The sequence below is a fragment of the Seriola lalandi genome, unplaced genomic scaffold (genome assembly GCF_002814215.2).
Source record: "Seriola lalandi dorsalis isolate HSWRI2012SDOR001 ecotype SW California unplaced genomic scaffold, Sedor1 jcf7180002054504, whole genome shotgun sequence".
NCBI lineage: Eukaryota > Metazoa > Chordata > Actinopteri > Carangiformes > Carangidae > Seriola > Seriola lalandi.
Genome location: NW_019525057.1, coordinates 1237898 through 1256503, shown reverse-complemented (window position 1 = coordinate 1256503; position 18606 = coordinate 1237898). Strand labels below are relative to the sequence as shown.

At 41.4% G+C, this 18606-nt stretch overlaps 1 protein-coding gene across 1 annotated transcript in view; it reads left to right on the top strand.

The window, feature by feature from the left end:
* Positions 1-3621: 3621 nt before the first annotated feature.
* The window catches only part of acss3 (acyl-CoA synthetase short chain family member 3), a 40751-nt gene continuing 25766 nt past the window's right edge, over positions 3622-18606 (top strand). Inside the window, exons 1-9 of the mRNA XM_023413112.2 lie at positions 3622-4143; positions 5199-5343; positions 6048-6236; positions 7091-7225; positions 8854-8994; positions 9704-9784; positions 10024-10119; positions 11552-11703; positions 16894-16997. Of these exons, the coding sequence (XP_023268880.1) occupies positions 3809-4143; positions 5199-5343; positions 6048-6236; positions 7091-7225; positions 8854-8994; positions 9704-9784; positions 10024-10119; positions 11552-11703; positions 16894-16997 (1378 nt within the window). The 5' untranslated portion in view covers positions 3622-3808. The remainder of the gene's footprint in view (positions 4144-5198; positions 5344-6047; positions 6237-7090; positions 7226-8853; positions 8995-9703; positions 9785-10023; positions 10120-11551; positions 11704-16893; positions 16998-18606) is intronic.

Sequence of the window (18606 nt, the reverse complement as noted above, 5' to 3'; positions counted from 1 at the left end):
TCTTCTTTGGTTGCCTTTAAAATCTACAGTACATTGGATTGCATTGGCACTGCACTGTGGGATGCTGTCATGTCTTTGTTGTGGTTCTCCAATAGACAGCAGAATTGCTTCACTAAATGAACACAGAGGTCCAGGTAATAATCATTCAACTTGTATTTATTAAAATGGGAGGTTGGATCACAAATTTTGACAACTGTAATCCCCGTGCAGCACTGACTATATGGCATGTCACGCAGGGGGGGAAAAAATAAATCCAGAAAACAATGTGGCCTATTCATTTCATAGTTTATGTTCAGGTTTTCCTGCATGATGTGACAGGCTGTTAATCCAGAGCAGTGCTGTTGTTTAGTACTAAGCCCCGTCAGGGAGCGACTGACAGATAATGAAAGTGCACCATCATGTAAACATGTGTGAGCTACTGGATACTAGACGTCTTGAAAATGGAATTCATTTTCTAACAAGACTGGTTGATGCAACAAATGTGCAATTTTCTTTAGAGGAACAACTAGAATAGCTCCATGGTGATACTCACCCACTTCTCAAAGGCTCTTCTGTACAGTTAAAAACAGACTTTCATTATAATTACCTTTTTAAAGGGCACATGAAGTGAAGGTTGACAAAGACTTTTCTTTTGCCCTGGTATGTTGACCTCTAACAAAAAAACTTTCTTTTAACCATAAGGCCACTGACGCCCCCTTCAGGGAACCAGCACCCATTCACTTTCTCAATTGGAAATAGAAGTAATGATATTGCAACTTGTCCCCTTTGTTCCACCACACAATGTAAATCCCAATTTGCTCATCAACATAACTTAGTTTATTGGAAACGGCCTGCACACAAATCTTTTAGTTTAGTACAGTTTAGTACAACAAATGTTCTGCAAATACACACAACACAGCCAAATACAGAAACGCGCTGCAAGTAGCACAGACGACAATAGAGTGTTTCCAGGGGGACACTAAAAAGTGATGAACCCGACTGGGACACACTTGTTGTTCAATGCTTTGTGACTTTTGAAGTTAAAAGCATTGGACAACAAGTGTGCATGGATGTCTTAATAATACACCCATGCAAGTGCATCCCAGCTGGGTTTGTCACTTCCTTGTGTCCCCTGGCAACATTGTCATTGTGGTTTGTGCTACTTGCAGGGTGTTTCTGTATTTGGTTGTGTTGTAAGTATTTGCATCTGTTGTCAAATTGATGAAGATGACGGCCATTGTTTGTTCTTTGTGTATTTGCATGTGTTTTCTTAAGTTGAAGTGAGTTGAGCCCTCAGGGCCACCGTACAGACTGCAGATTTCAGTCAGTTTAACACATTTTAAATAAAAATGATAAAATAATGTGTTTTAATAAGAGATTTCACATTAAGTCACATTAAGTGGGAATATCTAGTATACACAATACGTTCGTTACATAAATATAATGCTGCTGTAGTTTTTGTGAACTGATGGATTTTGAGTTTTTACAGCTCCTGAGTGATTTAATCTCTTTTCATTTGAGATGGAGCAATAAACAGAAGTATCGTCTGGTTTCGTTACAATATTAAACAGCATAAAATAAGAAAATTCAATGATGCTGTACAGCTGCTCATTTTGCACTTCAGTTGCCAATAGACTGAGAATAAAAAATAATAAGACATGCGTATTTATATTGAGCTACAGACATGTTTAAATCTCAGTGTGTAAAAGCTTTCTTGAATCCATCAGCCTCTTCTTATCATCATCTCCTGCTGTGACTGACATTAAATGAGGAAAGAATAACAATAATAATGACTTTTACCTGGACGTATATCACCAGTGTACTGCTTGAAATGATTAAATGCCCCTACTATTTTGTATCATGTTCAGTTTTAGTCAGTTAGAACAAATTCACTCAGCTGTAATGATGTATCCGTCATTTTAAACTATGAATAATGTTGACTGAAATCATCCACAAGCTTCTCAGCCCACTGCTGCATCTAAAACCCATTCAGGATGTAAAATGGTAATCATTATCTTCAAACTAATTTGATTATAAATCCATATTCAGACACTGTGGGGGAAAAAAAAAATGCTGCTTGGAGATTAATCATTTGCAGATATAAACTCTGGTAATTTGCCTCTAACTGTTTTCTGAAGAGCAGCCGACTGTTTCCTGCTTAACAAAAAATTCACACTCCTCACATAAAATCAGAGAAGAGGGCAAGATGGAGGAGCTGTCTTGGTCTCCGGTTTAGGTCTGATTGGACTCTATTAGTTAGCGCTCTGTGCACGTCCAGTGCCAGAGAGTATAAGAATGATGCATATTCTGCTGATAGCATCTGCACTGTTATTTAAAAAGAGTTATGGCAGCGCCTGGGGGGTGGGGGGTGGGAGGGAAGTGATTTAACCAGACCTTTTGACCAGACAAATTACAGCATGAGAGGAGAGGGGAGGCAAGCTTTCACTGTCAGGGCTTTGATTATAGTTATACATGAATATAGATTGTGACTTACATGCTCTGTTGAAATGTGATGAAATTTAAATCAATATTATGCATAAAAAAAAAAAAAACAAGCACGATTTCATCATGTCTGAAAAGCCACAGGACAACTAGGAGAATACCTTGATAAATAATTAAAAATATGGACAATACACAATGTGTTTTTAGCTGATATCTTTTGTCTGTCACTTGGGACAAAGAATTTCACTGTTTATTTTCCCTTCAAACATGTAAAAGGGCAAGTTTGGTGAACCGAGTAGCTGCAAGGCGATACCATGGAGAGGCTTCCCTGGAAAATGCATGATACTGCCTGAGCTGTCAAAAAGAAAACACCGCTCTGCATGTTTAAATAGAAACAGATGACAGTGAAATATCAGATGCATGAGTTACTCAACTAGTGTTCAGGGGTCACAACGAGGGGGGGGGGGGGGGGGGGGGGGGGGGGCAGTGAGCTGGATTATGGGTATTTACCAGCAGCTTGGATGATGCGCAGTGACGAAAGAGATGTTACGCCAGTACCATCTGAGAGGACACAGAGCTGCTGCTGCTGCTGCCTGTGTGGGGTTTGCACAAGCTGCTGTTATGGAGAATGAGTGACTCAGCTTAACAAGAGAGGGAGGCATGTTGTTTTTCTAAATTGATTCCATACAAAATACCCAATTATGTTTAAAAAAAAAAAAAAAAAAAAATCCTCAAACAAACCCCTAAGTGCTTTTCCCTGATCAGTTTAAGCAGAGGTATTTGCATCCTTAACCGGAGACGGGTTATTGATGGGACCCCTGAGGACCATGAAAGTTTAATGCTTCCGCTTTAGAAAGGAGCTTCAAGCATTTCACAAGTAAATATCAATGACATGGATCTGTTCTTGTTTTGCATGACAAAAGACATGCCACGGGCTAAATATCTAACCCCCCAAAAAATGTCTTGGTGGTTATGTGAGGCTAAAAACTGTGATTTTGATTTCATCTTGTATAACCTCTCCCAAAAATAAGAATTTTACCCAACTTTTCATCTTTGCACAGCAAATTTCAAAGTGTGATACATATTTTTCACAAATAGTTTTGGCTGTTTTACAGTGCTGTTTGCACTAAGGCCGATTTGTGTGTTGTGTAACAGTTTGGGTTGAAGCTCAAAGCTCCTCCTGCATCAACTACATCCAGTTCATAGTCCGCATTCCTTGAGGGTATTGTAAGGATTTCTGCTGAAGGCTTCTCTCCCTTTAGGTGGCCCCGGATGACGTCGCCCAGTGTTGAATCACAGAAGCGGGTCTGTCACCTGCAAGAAAAACACCGGAAGTGTTTAAGTTAACTTAAAAATAACAACAGCAGCAGCAGCAGCAGCAGCAGCAATGCACTTCCACATAAAACACATACTGCGCCTGAGTCACTGCGCTCCTGCCCAGCATAAGAGGACACTTGGGAGGAAACTGTGGAGTGTTTCGACAGCAGCTCAACAACAACGTGGCTTAAGAGCAGCAGGATCGCATGCATCTGAAGATGTCCACAAGTACTTCGCCCGGCAGTGCTGCAGAAACTATGCATCCGACACGTCGGCGTACAGTCGAGCCTTCGCCGCAGCCAGGGACAACCCCGAGCGATTCTGGGGTGAGATGGGACAGGACATTAACTGGTTTGAACCTTGGAGTAAAACTTTGCACGCTGAGGATCCAGTGTTCCCAAACTGGTAGGTGTCAATGTTGCAAGCAACACAGCAAGTAACATCCAGTTATAATGCAACCCTAACATCTTTTCAAGTCTGCTAGCTTCAAAATGAAACATACCACCACCTCTTTTAAAAGTTAAAGCCTGCAATTCCCAATTTCCCATTAAACTTTGCAAGCAAAAAAAAATAGGAGCCGTTCATGCAAATCATTTTTTCTGAGTCGGAGTTGTAAATACCGATTTTTTTCAGGGGGGTCATGAATGCAGCATTACTCCCACCTGTGCATGCATGTCGAATAATTACACTGAAACTCTCATAATGAGTAGTGTATGTCTTTAAACTCCGCAGTTTTTGAGGTTTATGCTTTTACAGCTGAAACTACTCAGAATAACTAATGAAAATGATTTGAATTGTTTGTTAATGTAATTATAGATTTGCATTGATTTGTAGTTGAGCAAATTAACAGAAAAAAATGTTACTACGCTAGCTAACGGTTCAAAAGTCTTGCTTGAGAGGCACAAATTGGCTAATTAAAACTTAACTGTTACTTAAAATTTACCATATATCACTTGAAAATGATTCAAAGGGCCTTATAATTTGGTCAAAGTAAGTTGTGGGATGTTTAGAAGACGGATAAAAGCAAACCTTGTTAAAATGTATGACAGCCCGCACACATCCTCCTGCAGTGGGGATGATATAAAACCGAAAATTGGGTGTTGTTAGCAGCATATAGCAGAGCTGCCTGAATCTGGTACAGTCATGTTAAAATGAAGGGTACAGCCACTCTTTCTCTCTGGCTGCTAAAACAGCAGCGCTCAGACACCATCCACCGCCTTATCAAGAGCATTGGTTTGCTGTGTGCTGCTGGTACAGACATCTGCATTTGTGTTTGCTTGAAATTGGTTTAATCAATTTATGCTGCACTTTAAAGTGTAAGGAAAAAACCCTACCAGCCAAAAAAAAAGATGTTTTTAGTGATGTGGCATATGATATATTTTGTTCACCAGAATTGTATTTTAGTTGTGAATCAATATGTTTAAAAATAAGTGCTGGCTGATTATGTTTGTCACTGTCAGGTTTGTTGGAGGGAAGTTGAACATGTGCTACAATGCTGTGGATCGCCATGTGGAGAGCGGCCGTGGAGAGCAGCCTGCCATCATCTATGACAGCCCAATGACAGGAACTAAACAGGTCATCACTTTCAGGGAACTCCAGGACCAGGTAAACAGTATTTTTGAAAGAAGTCACAAAACATAATAACACAAAGACCTGCATGGAGCCGCGTTGTTAAAGCCTGATCTGGACTGCCGGGATGTGTGTGTTAAAAAGGGATTGTGAAGCATGCAAGCAGCTTTTGGCTGCTTTTAGAGCACTGAAATTAGAATTTGTCAGTGTTGCCATGACAATAAATTTACTTTTCATCCTTCATCTGAGACAGTTGGCCAAGTTTTTCTTTCTGTGGCAGCTGGATTGAGCCAATATTAGCATGGAGAACAGAAAAACATAATAACTGAGGGAAGGGGAAATAATTAACTTCATTGACATTTGTGCAGATGCTTCAGTTCAATTAAGATTCAATGGCGTGTGCTATAATCAAAATGTATTCTAAATGAGCAGAAGTATAGCTACAGCCTTTTATTGGTCTTTGCCCACAATGGAAGAAGACATTTAATTAAATTTGATTTAATTTACAAAAAGATATTAAGTTCGTTCATTTGTAGTTGAAAGCAATCAGTAAATTTACTATTTTTTTTTCATATTCATAACCTTGAAACCATGTACAAAATGCATAGAACAATCCCAGATGCACAGTGTGTCTTTGGTGTGTTGCTTAATCAGACATTTGAAAAAGCGCCGTGTGTCCTCATCCAAAATGCATGTTGATATTCAGAACTCTGGTTCGTCTCCTCTGTATCTTGTTCCAGGTTTCCAGGTTAGCAGGAGTCTTGGTGAAGAATGGGGTACGCAAAGGAGACCTGGTGGTCATCTACATGCCCATGGTGCCCCAGGCCATGTTCACCATGCTGGCATGTGCTCGGATCGGTGCCCCACACAGCCTCATCTTTGGAGGCTTTGCTTCCAAAGAGCTTTCTGTCCGCATCAATCATGCCAAGGTTTGAAAATGTTATAATTCACCTTGTGGTTGAGATTTATCTTTTCTTGAGCCTTGGTAACAGAAGTGTATGATCTCATTGTCACTCTTCACTACCCTGGCCACTCATTGAAAACTACAGACAGACTGACTTGAAGACTCTTTGTGTTTATGTACTTCAAATACATAGAAATTTTCTTGCACAGTTAGTAATGTGCGTCATCCATCCTGCAAAAGATATCTGAAACACTGAAAGCAAGAATCTGACATTTTGACAGGGAATGTTCCTGACAATATTGATCTCTGCCGAGTGACGTGTTTATATGAATCTGAAGAAATACTAGTATTGCCACCAGCTACTTGATCAAATGTTCAAACTGTCTTTGTTGATTGAATGATCCTTGTTTAGCATTGTCATACACATTGCAATGCCCTGCAATGGTCACTGTTGCAAAATGAGCTAACAATGACTGAGTGTGTCGCATTTAGAGGCCATCTGCTTCAAAGTTGTGGCCTATGAAAGTACGTGCCTCAAATTTCAAACTCTAAAAAGTTATAGGAATTGCCATTTACGCTCTAGGAACACCTCAGATGTGTGGTAAGCCGGCTATTTACTATGCAACTGCTATCACATGCATGTTAAAAAGGCTTCTGTGAAGTGAACTGCGTTTGACTCGACACTGGAGTGCTGCCACAGGCAACAGGCTCATACACGCAAACACCCTGTTAAAAAATGCAGCAAAACAAATTCTCAAGTATGTATGACGCTTGCAGCACTGGCTGCAGTTTCTGATACAGCTATAAAACATGATGCTGTAAGTGCTTGACATTTTTCAAACAATCAAAATTCTCACTTGATCTCTTGTGTTTTTCCAGCCCAAGCTGATGGTTACTGCCTCATTTGGCATCGAGCCAGGCAGACGAGTGGAGTACATCCCTCTGGTGGAGAAGGCCTTGGAGCTGAGCTCTCACAGGCCCTCTAAAGTTCTCATCTACAACAGGCCTAACATGGTAAGAGGCACAACTCACCGTAAAGCTAAATTTGAACATGTGGTCTCATTTCCTACACTGCTGGTGATGTGACAGAATGTAAACGTATCTGAAATATCGCAGCCGGCCATATGTAAAGCTGATTAGTTCGGTCTCGGTGTGGCTGCTGTCGGGAGAAAAGGATTTCCCGAAGGCAAGGGGTTGCAGTTTTTAACCAATAAGAAAGCATTTAATCGTTGAACTGAATCTAAAGCGTTGGATTTTTAAAGGATTACTGCCCAGGATTGGTCAAATATATATGAATGGTATAATAGTCTTACAAATCCTGCCTCCGAATCAGAAGATGAAATGATGTATAGCTGGTGCAAGTAGATGAGACGGAGCGAAAAATGTGTCTAGTATGTGTGAAGCTGAGGGCTGGAGGTTGGTGCATGTTATAGGCAGCCTGGTGTAGTTGCAGTTTGGAGGAAGTCTGAGCTGTGTAGAAAAATGACGCATTAATTTGGTGACAGAAAATTGAAAGTTGTTTCACATATACACAGGAATAAAAGAAAAACACTGTTTGTGGTTTCTAAACTTGATTGCACGGTGTTGCAGTTGTTCCTTTCAATTTTCTTGTCTGGCCTCCGTGTCTAAGTCAGTTCAGTTTTGTAATCAGTTATGCCATGTACCTCTCTCTGGCTTTATTGTGCTCTTAAATTAACATTACATGAGTTATTCTATCTGGTTTGATCTCTTCAGTCTTATCTATCAGCGCTTTCTCTGGTGAATTAAGTGGTTGCTGTCAGGGTTTTTGCAAAATTTATGGAGGATATATACAGTACAGGATGGACATGAGACTGTTAGCAGTGAAGCCAGTGAAATAGTTTTCATAGGAAATCCACTGGAAACTGAAACCCTTAAAATCATGTGAAACACCACTTTGAAGGTGGTTGCAGCTGCTTCATCATATCCCGCGTTCAGTAAGCCAGAGGTTGTGGGTTTTTTTCAACACGGCGTCTAACATGAAAGCCTTGTTAAATCAGCCAAGCTTTGCTCTGGCTTCGCTTTAGTATGAATAAAAAAAGAAAAAAAAGATGCATTTCAGATATCTGAAGGTTTTATGTGATGTCTGTCCTCTGCCTCAAGAATCTGTGACACTGAACGATTTTCTGTGAACCAAAGAAAAGAAATGACCAGGACTTTTTTTCTTCTGCCTCCTGGAATGATTAAATGTTCATAAATTTAAGTATCAAAGAGATTCACTTAGATTTGACATGAGACCGATGTCGGCAACAGAAGATGTAAAGGTCTTCAACTGCGACCTGAAATGACCTGTGATAGCGACTACAAGAGATTGTAATGACAGATGAGAGTTAGAACAGTTTCAACAGAAAAGTTTAGTGTAGAAATTTTATATAACTGTGTAAAATATATATTTATTCCTTCTGAAGGAAGATTTTATTTATTATTTTATCAAGTCACTTTTTCGACCCAAAGTAAAAAAAAAAAAAAAAGGTTTGAAAACTACAAACCCCGTGAGTCAATGGATTTGATTAATAACTCATAGATGAAATTTGGAGCTGCAGAGCAGTAACACATTCCTATTTATAGTAGTTTAATCAGAATGCAAATAAGACTGAATTCCTCATTTTTCTTTGTGTTTTAAGGAGAAAGTGTCGCTGAGTCCGGAGTTGAGTCTGGACTGGGATGAAGAGATGGCCACTGCTCAGCCACATGACTGCGTTTCCGTTCCCTCCAACCATCCCCTCTATGTCCTCTACACCTCTGGGACCACTGGAACTCCAAAGGTACTGACATCTCAGAGTTGTGATATGCAGCAAAATTGGAAAAAAAAATAAAATTGGAGATCCCACACTTGCAGACTTCATGTAATCATACATTGTCACATAGACGGGTAATAGGATTTTGTGTTTGTGTGAATGCTGTCAGGTTCTGTGCGGAGTTTTCGTGTGACTCATCTGCTCTTTGACTCTGCAAAACAATCCAAGCTCCATCCAAACACCATCGCCATGACAAAAATAAGACAGAGCTTTTCCACAGCAGGAGCTGGAGCTGGAGCTGATGCAGGAGGAATTGCCTGCAGGCAGTTTCAAATGGAAAAACCCTGGCTCCTTTCAAATAGCATCATTTTGTCTTTGGCCAACTGATGATATAAAATTTCCAACTGCTGGCTACTTCCTGAACTTAATGGTGCCATTATTTCCAGCTTTTTTTCTCTGCAAGCTTCTGTGAATTTCACAGATATGCCTGTAGGGAGACTATAACTTTGAGGAAAGAAACTGTTTAATTGTGGACATTAGGACACACTCTGTGCAAAAATATTTATGCAGCACCATTAATTAATGAAAGCAACTGGAATTATAAATGTAAAGTACCGTACTCTTGTGTGGAGCAGGGGGGAAGGGGCTGTGTTTAGACTGATATTAAACCCCTGCTTTGTCGCCTTAGCACAATACCTGTCACTAGTCTTGATCTTTTGCTTATCTTGTCCCCCAGGGTGTTGTGCGAGACACTGCAGGCTACGCTGTGATGCTGAAATGGACCATGTCAAATATTTATGGACTCCGTCCCGGAGATGTAAGGCAATAAAGCATTCTCTTCTGAGTTAGAGCTGTGCTTGAGAACAAAGAGCATGCAGGCAGCAACGAGAGAGATCTTTCTCTGCTCTAAAGAAGATTTATATTAACTGAAGAGTCATAAGTTGAGAAATTAGTAATTAGTATGAAGGAGGATGTTCTCTCCGCTTGTTAAATAGTATAACAGAAGTTTGTGTCCAGGTGACATTGTTCACATTTTCACCTTTTAACCATTTGCAGGTTTGGTGGGCAGCGTCAGACCTGGGCTGGGTGGTCGGCCATTCATATATCTGCTACGCTCCTCTTCTCCATGGCAACAGCACGATTCTCTATGAGGTATGTCCCTGCAGACAAGATTTAGTATCTCAAAAGAACTACAGCAGTATTGCAAACATCAATAAAAAAAAAAAGGCCAGAAATGTGCAATAAAACCTGAGTTGTACAACTTACAAAGCTGCATAAGTCAGGTTTTAATGTCAGTTGGGTACGAGCCTGTGCCGGCCGCGAATGATGAATACGTCCATATTTGGTTTATGCCTCCCAAGTGTATGTGGACTGGGTGAACTGTTTGACCTTGCTGCCATGTTTGACTCTGGCTGCTACGGTCCACTGTCATGAGATTCCAACTCTTCACTCCCTCTCTTTTTTCTTTACTTAATCACAGTCAGTGTGTTACCTGCACATCCCCAGAAAATATATTTTTTAACATTAAAAGCAGCAACTGTGTTGAATTTAGCCATTTCTAGTATTTAAATGTAATTATCACAACATAAAATCAGGACCTAATACCTTAAGCACAAAGGCCCTCTGCTGAGCATGTCATTCTTATTATTCTTGGTAAGGGAATAAACAACAAGCTCTTATTAAGTATTTTCTGAACAGGCACTTCTGATTATTACAGGTAATTTGGCTTTGTATTGTGAGCCTGCTACCTATTGGCTACTGGAGTACAGCCTGTGTGCAAGCTGTTTATGATGTGGAGGGCAATTAGCATATAAGACAATCTGCAGATCAAGGCGAAGAGGGATGAGTGTGTTGAGTGGTTGAACTTTACATTTACGTTTTATATTATATCGTAGTTATACAGTAGTTTCTTATGTTGAGTGTCACTCATTACCCATTACATTAGCTCTCTGATTTTTCTCTCACCCGGGGGAAATGGCTGTATTGGGCAAATCAATTAATGAATCTGTGTTTGACTTCAGCCACGCTGGTTGTGTCACGTAGCTTTTGTTTTAGCAGCCTGTCTATCTTGAGACACGATGCTGCCAATCTGTTATCTTCCCTCTGATCAATACACAGACACAAATATTTATCCAGAGCAAAAATGACAGCCAGAACTCTCTGCTGCTGTTTACCATCCTCATTCATCCGCAAGTTGTCTTCTTGCTGTAGGGCCGGACTAGTTGAATACAAGAAACACTGTGGAAATTTATGTTGGAGGCATTTGCCCGCAGGCGTCTTTTACCTTTATCTTTTCACCAAACAATGCTCCAATAGCGCAACTGTGTTTTTTTTTTTTTTTTTTTAAGTCCATGGATTTCTAGGCCCATCTGTCTAGAAGGCAGCCTTCCAGTGTGCATCTCCATTTTAAACAGCTGCTCTATGAATATTCATGTTTTGTAGTTTCCAGCTGAAGTGAATTTGCTTAGTGAAACATTGTGGAAGTCTTGTTGTAATGTTTCTGAGCTTCCACTATCTGCAGTCTGTCCTGTGATTTGTACACCTGCACCAACTAACTAGCTGTGGCTTTACTCTCTGTTTACAGGGTAAGCCTGTCGGGACTCCAGACCCTGGAGCTTTCTTCCGCGTACTGTCTGAACACGGAGCCTCCTCCATGTTCACAGCGCCCACTGCCATCCGAGCCATTCGCCAGCAGGACCCACACGCTGAAATCGGGAAAAAATACCCGCTGTCCAGGTAAACGGCAAACACTTCACACAATAAGCAGTCAAACTGTTTGATAGTAATTGCTGTAGAATGAAATGAAGGAATGTGCCAGAGTTATTCATACTGGAACGATTAGTTAATTAATTGATTGAAAACTCAAATATTTCCCAATTCTAGCTTCTTAATTGTGAGAATTTCCTGCTTTTTTCTCTTAATACATCGTAATTTAAAAATCTTTGGGCTTTGGACTGTTAGTTGGACAAAACCAAGCCATTGACAAGATCTCGAGCTCATATCGTGACCATTTCCCGATGCATCAACTGAAACACAGTGCAAACACTTTTGGGAAATGACACGAGAACAGTGAAGACTGGTTTATGTGGACTCAAACCTTTAACTGCAGGATGTGACAGGAGCTCAGAAAAGCCAGGAAAGATGTGTTGAAGTATCCCCTGGCTGACAAAGGTCCAAACAGCCTGTCCAGCCTCTCATTAGTCTCCGGACCATCTGTTGATGCACAGCCCTCTCCCACCTCCACCGCTCACAGTTTGTACCCTTAGCTCGAACCGCTCGGGTGTTAATCAGGACGGATAACGAGCGGCGGCAGGTCACTGCGGTCCACTTGTATTTAATCATACAACGTGAACTTGTTTTTCCTCGGCTGCTGTCTCACTGGTCAGCTAAAGGTCCTCTGTAGCTCAGAGTTAAAAACAAACATTCTTCATGGCATTAGTTTGGACCAGAGAGTCGAAATTATTGAGTTCATCGCAATTGTTAATTGTTTGGAGGAGTACACGGAAACTCGGACCTAAGGGGCTGTGGTGTCAGGTCACCACTTTCATTCTGTTCAGGAGTCTGAAAATGCCTCTAAGCACACAATCATAAAGCAATTCTGAGTGCGCATGACCTACGACCCCAGTGAATCATTCAGTAACTGTGGCATTGTGTGCTGAATTTGACGATCCTCGGTTCTTCGCTGTGTTGAATGCAGAGCACCTCTTTTAAACGCTGTTCCTCGCAGAAGGAGATTATTTTCGACAGTATCGTTCACCTGAAATATTTGTGGCGTCTCTCCTCTCAGTTTTGGCCGCCGCCACAATCAGTCATTGAATTGACACGCTCTTTCTGTATATACTGTCTTGTTCTTAATGTGTCTTTTCCCCTTGGAGGAGGCAGGCTGGTGAAAGATTACAGCGTTTCCCTTTGGCGCTGAAAAAAAAAGAAAAAGAAGGGACGTCAGTGGGACACAGAGACAGAAATATCAAGGCAGCAGTGAAACATGGCTTCATTTTAGCACGGGGCGGTTCAATGTCTGGTCAAGACTTTCCCTATAACTCTAATGTACTTTCCATTTTTCAGCTGCAAAGAGAGATTTTTATGGCATTTTGAGAATCTAATATTTTAATGGAATTTTTAAAAGGTTTATTGAGTGTAGAGGACGAGGTAATGGCAATTTGTGGGTCACTTCTTGTGTCTGTCTAGAAATGTCTCATTTGCTACATGAGTGAGAGGAAAACATGAAGTATCAAGATAATCGAGTCTTTTCTTTGAAGAGGCCTTGAACTTTTTTTTCTTGGTGTTGGTAAATCATCCAACTTTCTACATTGCACTCGATTTTCAGGCCAGACTGAATTCTCTACGCACTTGTATAGATGCATATGAGAGATTCAACCAAGCATTCAGTGTTTGTGACAATACTGCCTGATGGATCCAGCTCTAGTCTGTGCATTGTGCCCCTTCCTATGTCAATAATAATAAAGCTGCCTTTTAATTAAAAGTGTGTTGATGGAAGTAGTAAAATCTTTCGGAGTCTAAATCTTTTATTATCAAACGCATAATTTCACGCTTGAGAGACCTCCCAACGATAATTTGATGCAGCTCAAACACCCTGTCTGGGCTTCATTGACACTGTGACACATTTCCTCCCTCTAGGGCCCGTTCAACTGTAATAGCCCTGGACCCTTATCAGTGTGCTGGAGCCGTATAACTCGTCACTGTGGATGTTGAAAACTAAATTGAAAGTCTGGCTGCGAGGCTGTCGAAAGCTGTGATGGCAGCGGTGCTCTGTGTAAATGCGGCATGACAAAGGTGCCGAGATTCTGTCAGCGGCGTTTTCTTAAAGACAGGAGAACTAACTGAACGCTGAGAGCCTCACTCATAAACGAGTGACAAAGTGCACGACTCCAGTTGATGCGCAGTGGAGGCTGGTGGTGCTTTCACCTTGTCAGCGGTTAAGTAAGCTGGAGAATACCCTGGTCTGTTTATCATGATCACATCAACTTTGCCACACTGACCTCACAGAATCAGCTTAAAGCATATTAGCATCTAGACCTGACAAAAGGCCACTATGTAGATAACCTTAACCACTAAGAGTGAGATGTTTTTAGCTTTATTGGCTCCAAGGCTCCAAGGTTGTACTGTAGAGATTAGAGGGGTCTTATCTTTACAAACCAGCAGAGAAATATTTTTTTATTGTTTCAGTCAGGGTTGATGTTTTAAACTGTTTGTACTCCACATGCATGGTCTCAAACTCTGGATGATTTTTGTGAAGTGTGTAAAGCTGTCAGCAAAATAACACCGGAGTCTTAGTAGTCTACGTGCTATTTTGACCATTGGTTTGATCACACCAGCGTGATCAGTGGCTGCTGAAAATGAATATGTCCTGGCCTCAGATTGGACAGTGTTACCATACTGTGAGAGAGAGAGAGAGAGAGAGAGAGAGAGTGTATCTTTTCTTACTGTGTTTTATAGCACTGCATCGTTGTACCTTACCAGTCACCAGTAACTTACAGGGGATGGCAGGAATTTAACAGGTGGTACATTTGTTGGTTTAAATGTGGAACAGTTAAGCCTTTGTTTGTCCTCATGCTGTATGTGTGAGAAAAAGTTTGCATTGAAACAGATGTCGCTTAGCTAACAGATAATTTTCATCCTACATTTATCCAGGGAACACAAAATGTTAGGCTAAGAGGGAAGGAGGTATTTTCATTTGAGCAGTGTTGGGAATAACTAACAAACTGCTGAGAACTGACACTTTAAGCCATGTAGGTGTAATCTGGAATAACTCGCACATCACCATCACTTAAGTTTGATATGTTGTCCTTGATTCTTTCAGAATGTTTTAGAAAGGGGGAGGGTAGCTTTTCTAAAGAGCTTAAAACATATGACGGATGTTTACACTTGTGTTACTATCTCGGTGTACATGCAGTCCTTGAGCTTGTGCAGCAGCCAAACCATCGGCCTTCCTCTCCTCCTTCTTTCTGAGGTCAGCGAGAATCCAAACTTGTACTTCCACTGAACTCCTTTTGAAAACCTGCAAAACACAGGTCCTTAATAACTACAAGCATGGCGGTGGGAGGGTAATGGGTTGAACATAAGGTCATTGCCGGTACAGTGAGTCAATCATCCACTTACACATGTATTATATAGCTCAGAGAACATATCTGGCAGCTGAATGGAGCAACATTGTTAATGCAGAGGCTTCATGAAGGTTCCTGGGCGTACTCTCTTCACACTTGATACAGCCTTGTTTAAAGGTCGACTGACAGCAGAGTTTTAAAGGCCGATATGTTAGTGATAGGTTGGAGCAGGAGGGCTGATTAATCAGATGATATCACGCCCCAAACAACAGTTATCATCACAGAAGAGTTCTTGGTAATTAGACGTATATTTGGGGAAAAATGCAAAAGCACCATAATTGAGCAGACACAACTAAAGCAACCATACTGTTATTTAAAAAGTGAATTACCCCTTATCCCTCAGTGACAGCTGTGTGGTGAAAGGCAGTGTCACAACATTTTGACTGTCTGCTTATTTACTTGCATCCTCCTGTTTTTATGGAGGTGTAGCCGATGTTCAGCAAACACAGTGTGTCAGAGGAGCAGAAAAACCCGACTGCACAAAATCCCTGGGACTATACCACAATCAAGTTTGAGACTAGTGCTTGAAAAACAGAATAGAATATTATCCAGGGAGAGAGCAGAGATGGAGAAAGATGTGATTCGGAGGCGAGAGAGTGACATGATGAAAATTCTCTCGCCTTTTACAAAAGGTAGTGTGCAACTTCAATTGTGATTGGAGTTGGAAGGTCATTTCGCCACCGCGGAGGATGGAGACCGATGACTGATGACCAGCAGTCGTTCGTGGGAAAATGTAGTGATTAGACTAGTACCTACGGCTGCACCGTGGCCTGGACTTACAGGGGGTTATGGTTCCCCTCACAGCCTCGTAGCGAGCAACCAGCAGTGGTTTGAATTAGGTATGAGCAGCCATGGACAGCCATCAGAGAGCGTTTGGAAGAGAATGATGGGTGAGAAATTGGGGAGGCTGAAGAAAGAAACTGCAGTGTTTTGGGTCACTTATGGGGCAAGGAGGGAGAGTTTCATGAAGCCAGGGAGTAGCAGTCGTCCAGACTAGAGGAAACTAAAGTTTCGCTAAGAAGGGACGAGTAAGGGAGTGTCAGATTTGACACATTCAGATGTCCTTGCAAGAATTTTTGCCTCCAGGTACTCATCGATTTGGGGTCTCATCAATATTGACTGAGACGCCATCTAGAGGGCACGATTTTCCTGGGGGGGGGGAAAGAGCAGCTTAGTCTGGCCAAGAGTGTTTATTACAGGAAGTCTTCCAGTGAACATCCAACTTGAAATGCATGCAAGTTTCAGAGGAAGGAAAAAGTGTAATTTGGCGTTTTTTTCCATTACATTTAAAGCAAGAGGCTAAGGACTCAACACACACAAAGATTCACCTCTATCGACTGATGAGTGTGACCGTGAGGAGGAAAAACCATCATCGGCTGACGCAAAGATCTGTTGGTCGGCGAGCGTGGCGAGAACTGTCTGCTTAACAGTGTCAGAGGCAGTGGAGAGGACGCCTCAGTCACAGCTAGGAGCACAGGGACAGTGAAATGGGAGCGTGCTGCCAATTTGCAAAACACTCCAAGCAAAGAGGTAAATCAGGAGCTCGCAGTCTGGGTTTCTCATATCGATACTCCTCACTAAATTCCTATTGGATGTGGGTCAATTGAGACAACTGTTTGACATTGTAAAGTCTTTAAGAAGCTTAAAGGTTTGAGCTTGTGAACGCTCACTTGGTGAAAAAAAAAAATGTTAAGTATATTTTGCTTGCAAAGATTTTGACTTGTCCTGACCATTCCTGCGAGGGAGCAGATATGTCATGTTTGCTTAAAGTGATTGACAGGTGTGCTCTGTGTCCTTGCAGCATGCGGTCGTTATTCTTGGCGGGAGAGCGATGTGATGTGGAGACGCTGGAATGGGCAAAGAGAAGCTTTGGGGTTCCTGTCCTGGACCACTGGTGGCAGACCGGTAGGAAGGAGTTTCGCTTTCTAAAAGGCAGAAATCAGACACAGATCTGAATCTCAGAACCTTGTTGATACAGTGAATTTAAAGCTGCACTAGGGAAAAAAAAAAATCATAAAAAATAGATGCACCTGTCTTACCAGATTTCATACATTTTCCCTAGTTGCTTGTTGGGCAGGAAGTAGCAAATTAAATACAAAGCGACTCCTAAATATCCGTGTCGAGCTGTGCAGTGAAAGCTGGACCAGCGTGTTCTGTTCTCCGGCCTCTTCTGTCTGTTGGGTGTAAAGCGTCACAGAACAGCCAGGCTGCCGTATAAAAGCACACAGTGTCCAGTTCATGGACTTAATGTCACAGGATTTCCTGGTGCTTGATGTTAAAATTGTTCTAACATTTATCCCTCACTATATCATATGCGCGAAGCTGCATAGTGCTGTTTTTTTAATTATTTCAGTTCACTTTACCGTCAAACTTTAGGGATTAAGGTCTTATGATATAGATACCGAGAAAGTGTTTCAAGGCCCTCCAGTACTTTATTAGCCTGAACTCTATATGATGTATTTAATTTAACTTGATCTTTAAGACGCAGTCTCGTCTTAAACTTATCAGTGTGAGAAGATTACAAATGTGGTCTTTGCTGCACTTTATTAGCCCATTGACATTAACTTGGCCTTGAGAAGAGGCATAACTCCAGAAAATCCCTATTCCCTGAAAGCCTGCTGTCATTATGGAGCACATTTTATCATGCTTCCCACTTTGATTAATCCCTTCTGTGTTTTTTCTATTGTAGACCAAAGGATTAGTCTACAATACAAAAACTACTGGAGTAATTATGATGTTAAAGACCCCCTTAGTTCAAATTTCCAAGCGTCTCTGGGAGCCGATCATCACACAAAGTGACGTGTCATCTTTCCCATCAGGTGTGCAGACAGATCACTGGAGATCTCTTTGGAGAAAAAGACATTGTTGCTTCTATTTGATATATCAAAACTGACAAATTTTAAAGGTGTCAGGTGGGAAGACTCCCTGAGAGCAACTGGCCACAGTCCTGGGCAGCACAAGGGATTTGATTGGCATCGCCATTCATCGAGTTGACTAATGTTTAATTGACTTTGCGGCCTTGTGGGGCACTGAGTGACTGCGATGTGAGGACTAAGTTGTGTGCTTAGTGAAGAGATAAAGGGAGAGAAAACAATCACGGGTACGTTGTCCATCAGCTCAGGAGTGGAAGTTGAAATTGCTTTCCCACTGAAGCGTGCCTTAAATCTGACTATTTGATGTGGAGTCATTAGTGTCTCCTTCCAAACTTTTCTTTTTTTTTTTTTTGGGAGCGTTGGGAGTCCAAATACACAAAACCAGGATCAGCCAACCGTGTGTGATAATGTCGATTTCTCACTTCAACACAATTACAGTATTTTGTGGGTATTCAGTCTTAGTGCAGAGGGGCTTTCATTTAGCTCTGTCTACTCCTTAAAAATTCCATTAACACAGTCAATATCTCAATACCACAGTGTACCAGTGCACTTTAGATTAATATCATGCTCACGGAGGCCGAGTCATGATCTTCATTCTAAAGGCTTGCTAGGTCGTGCTCTTTAACTCACAGTCCAGTGGT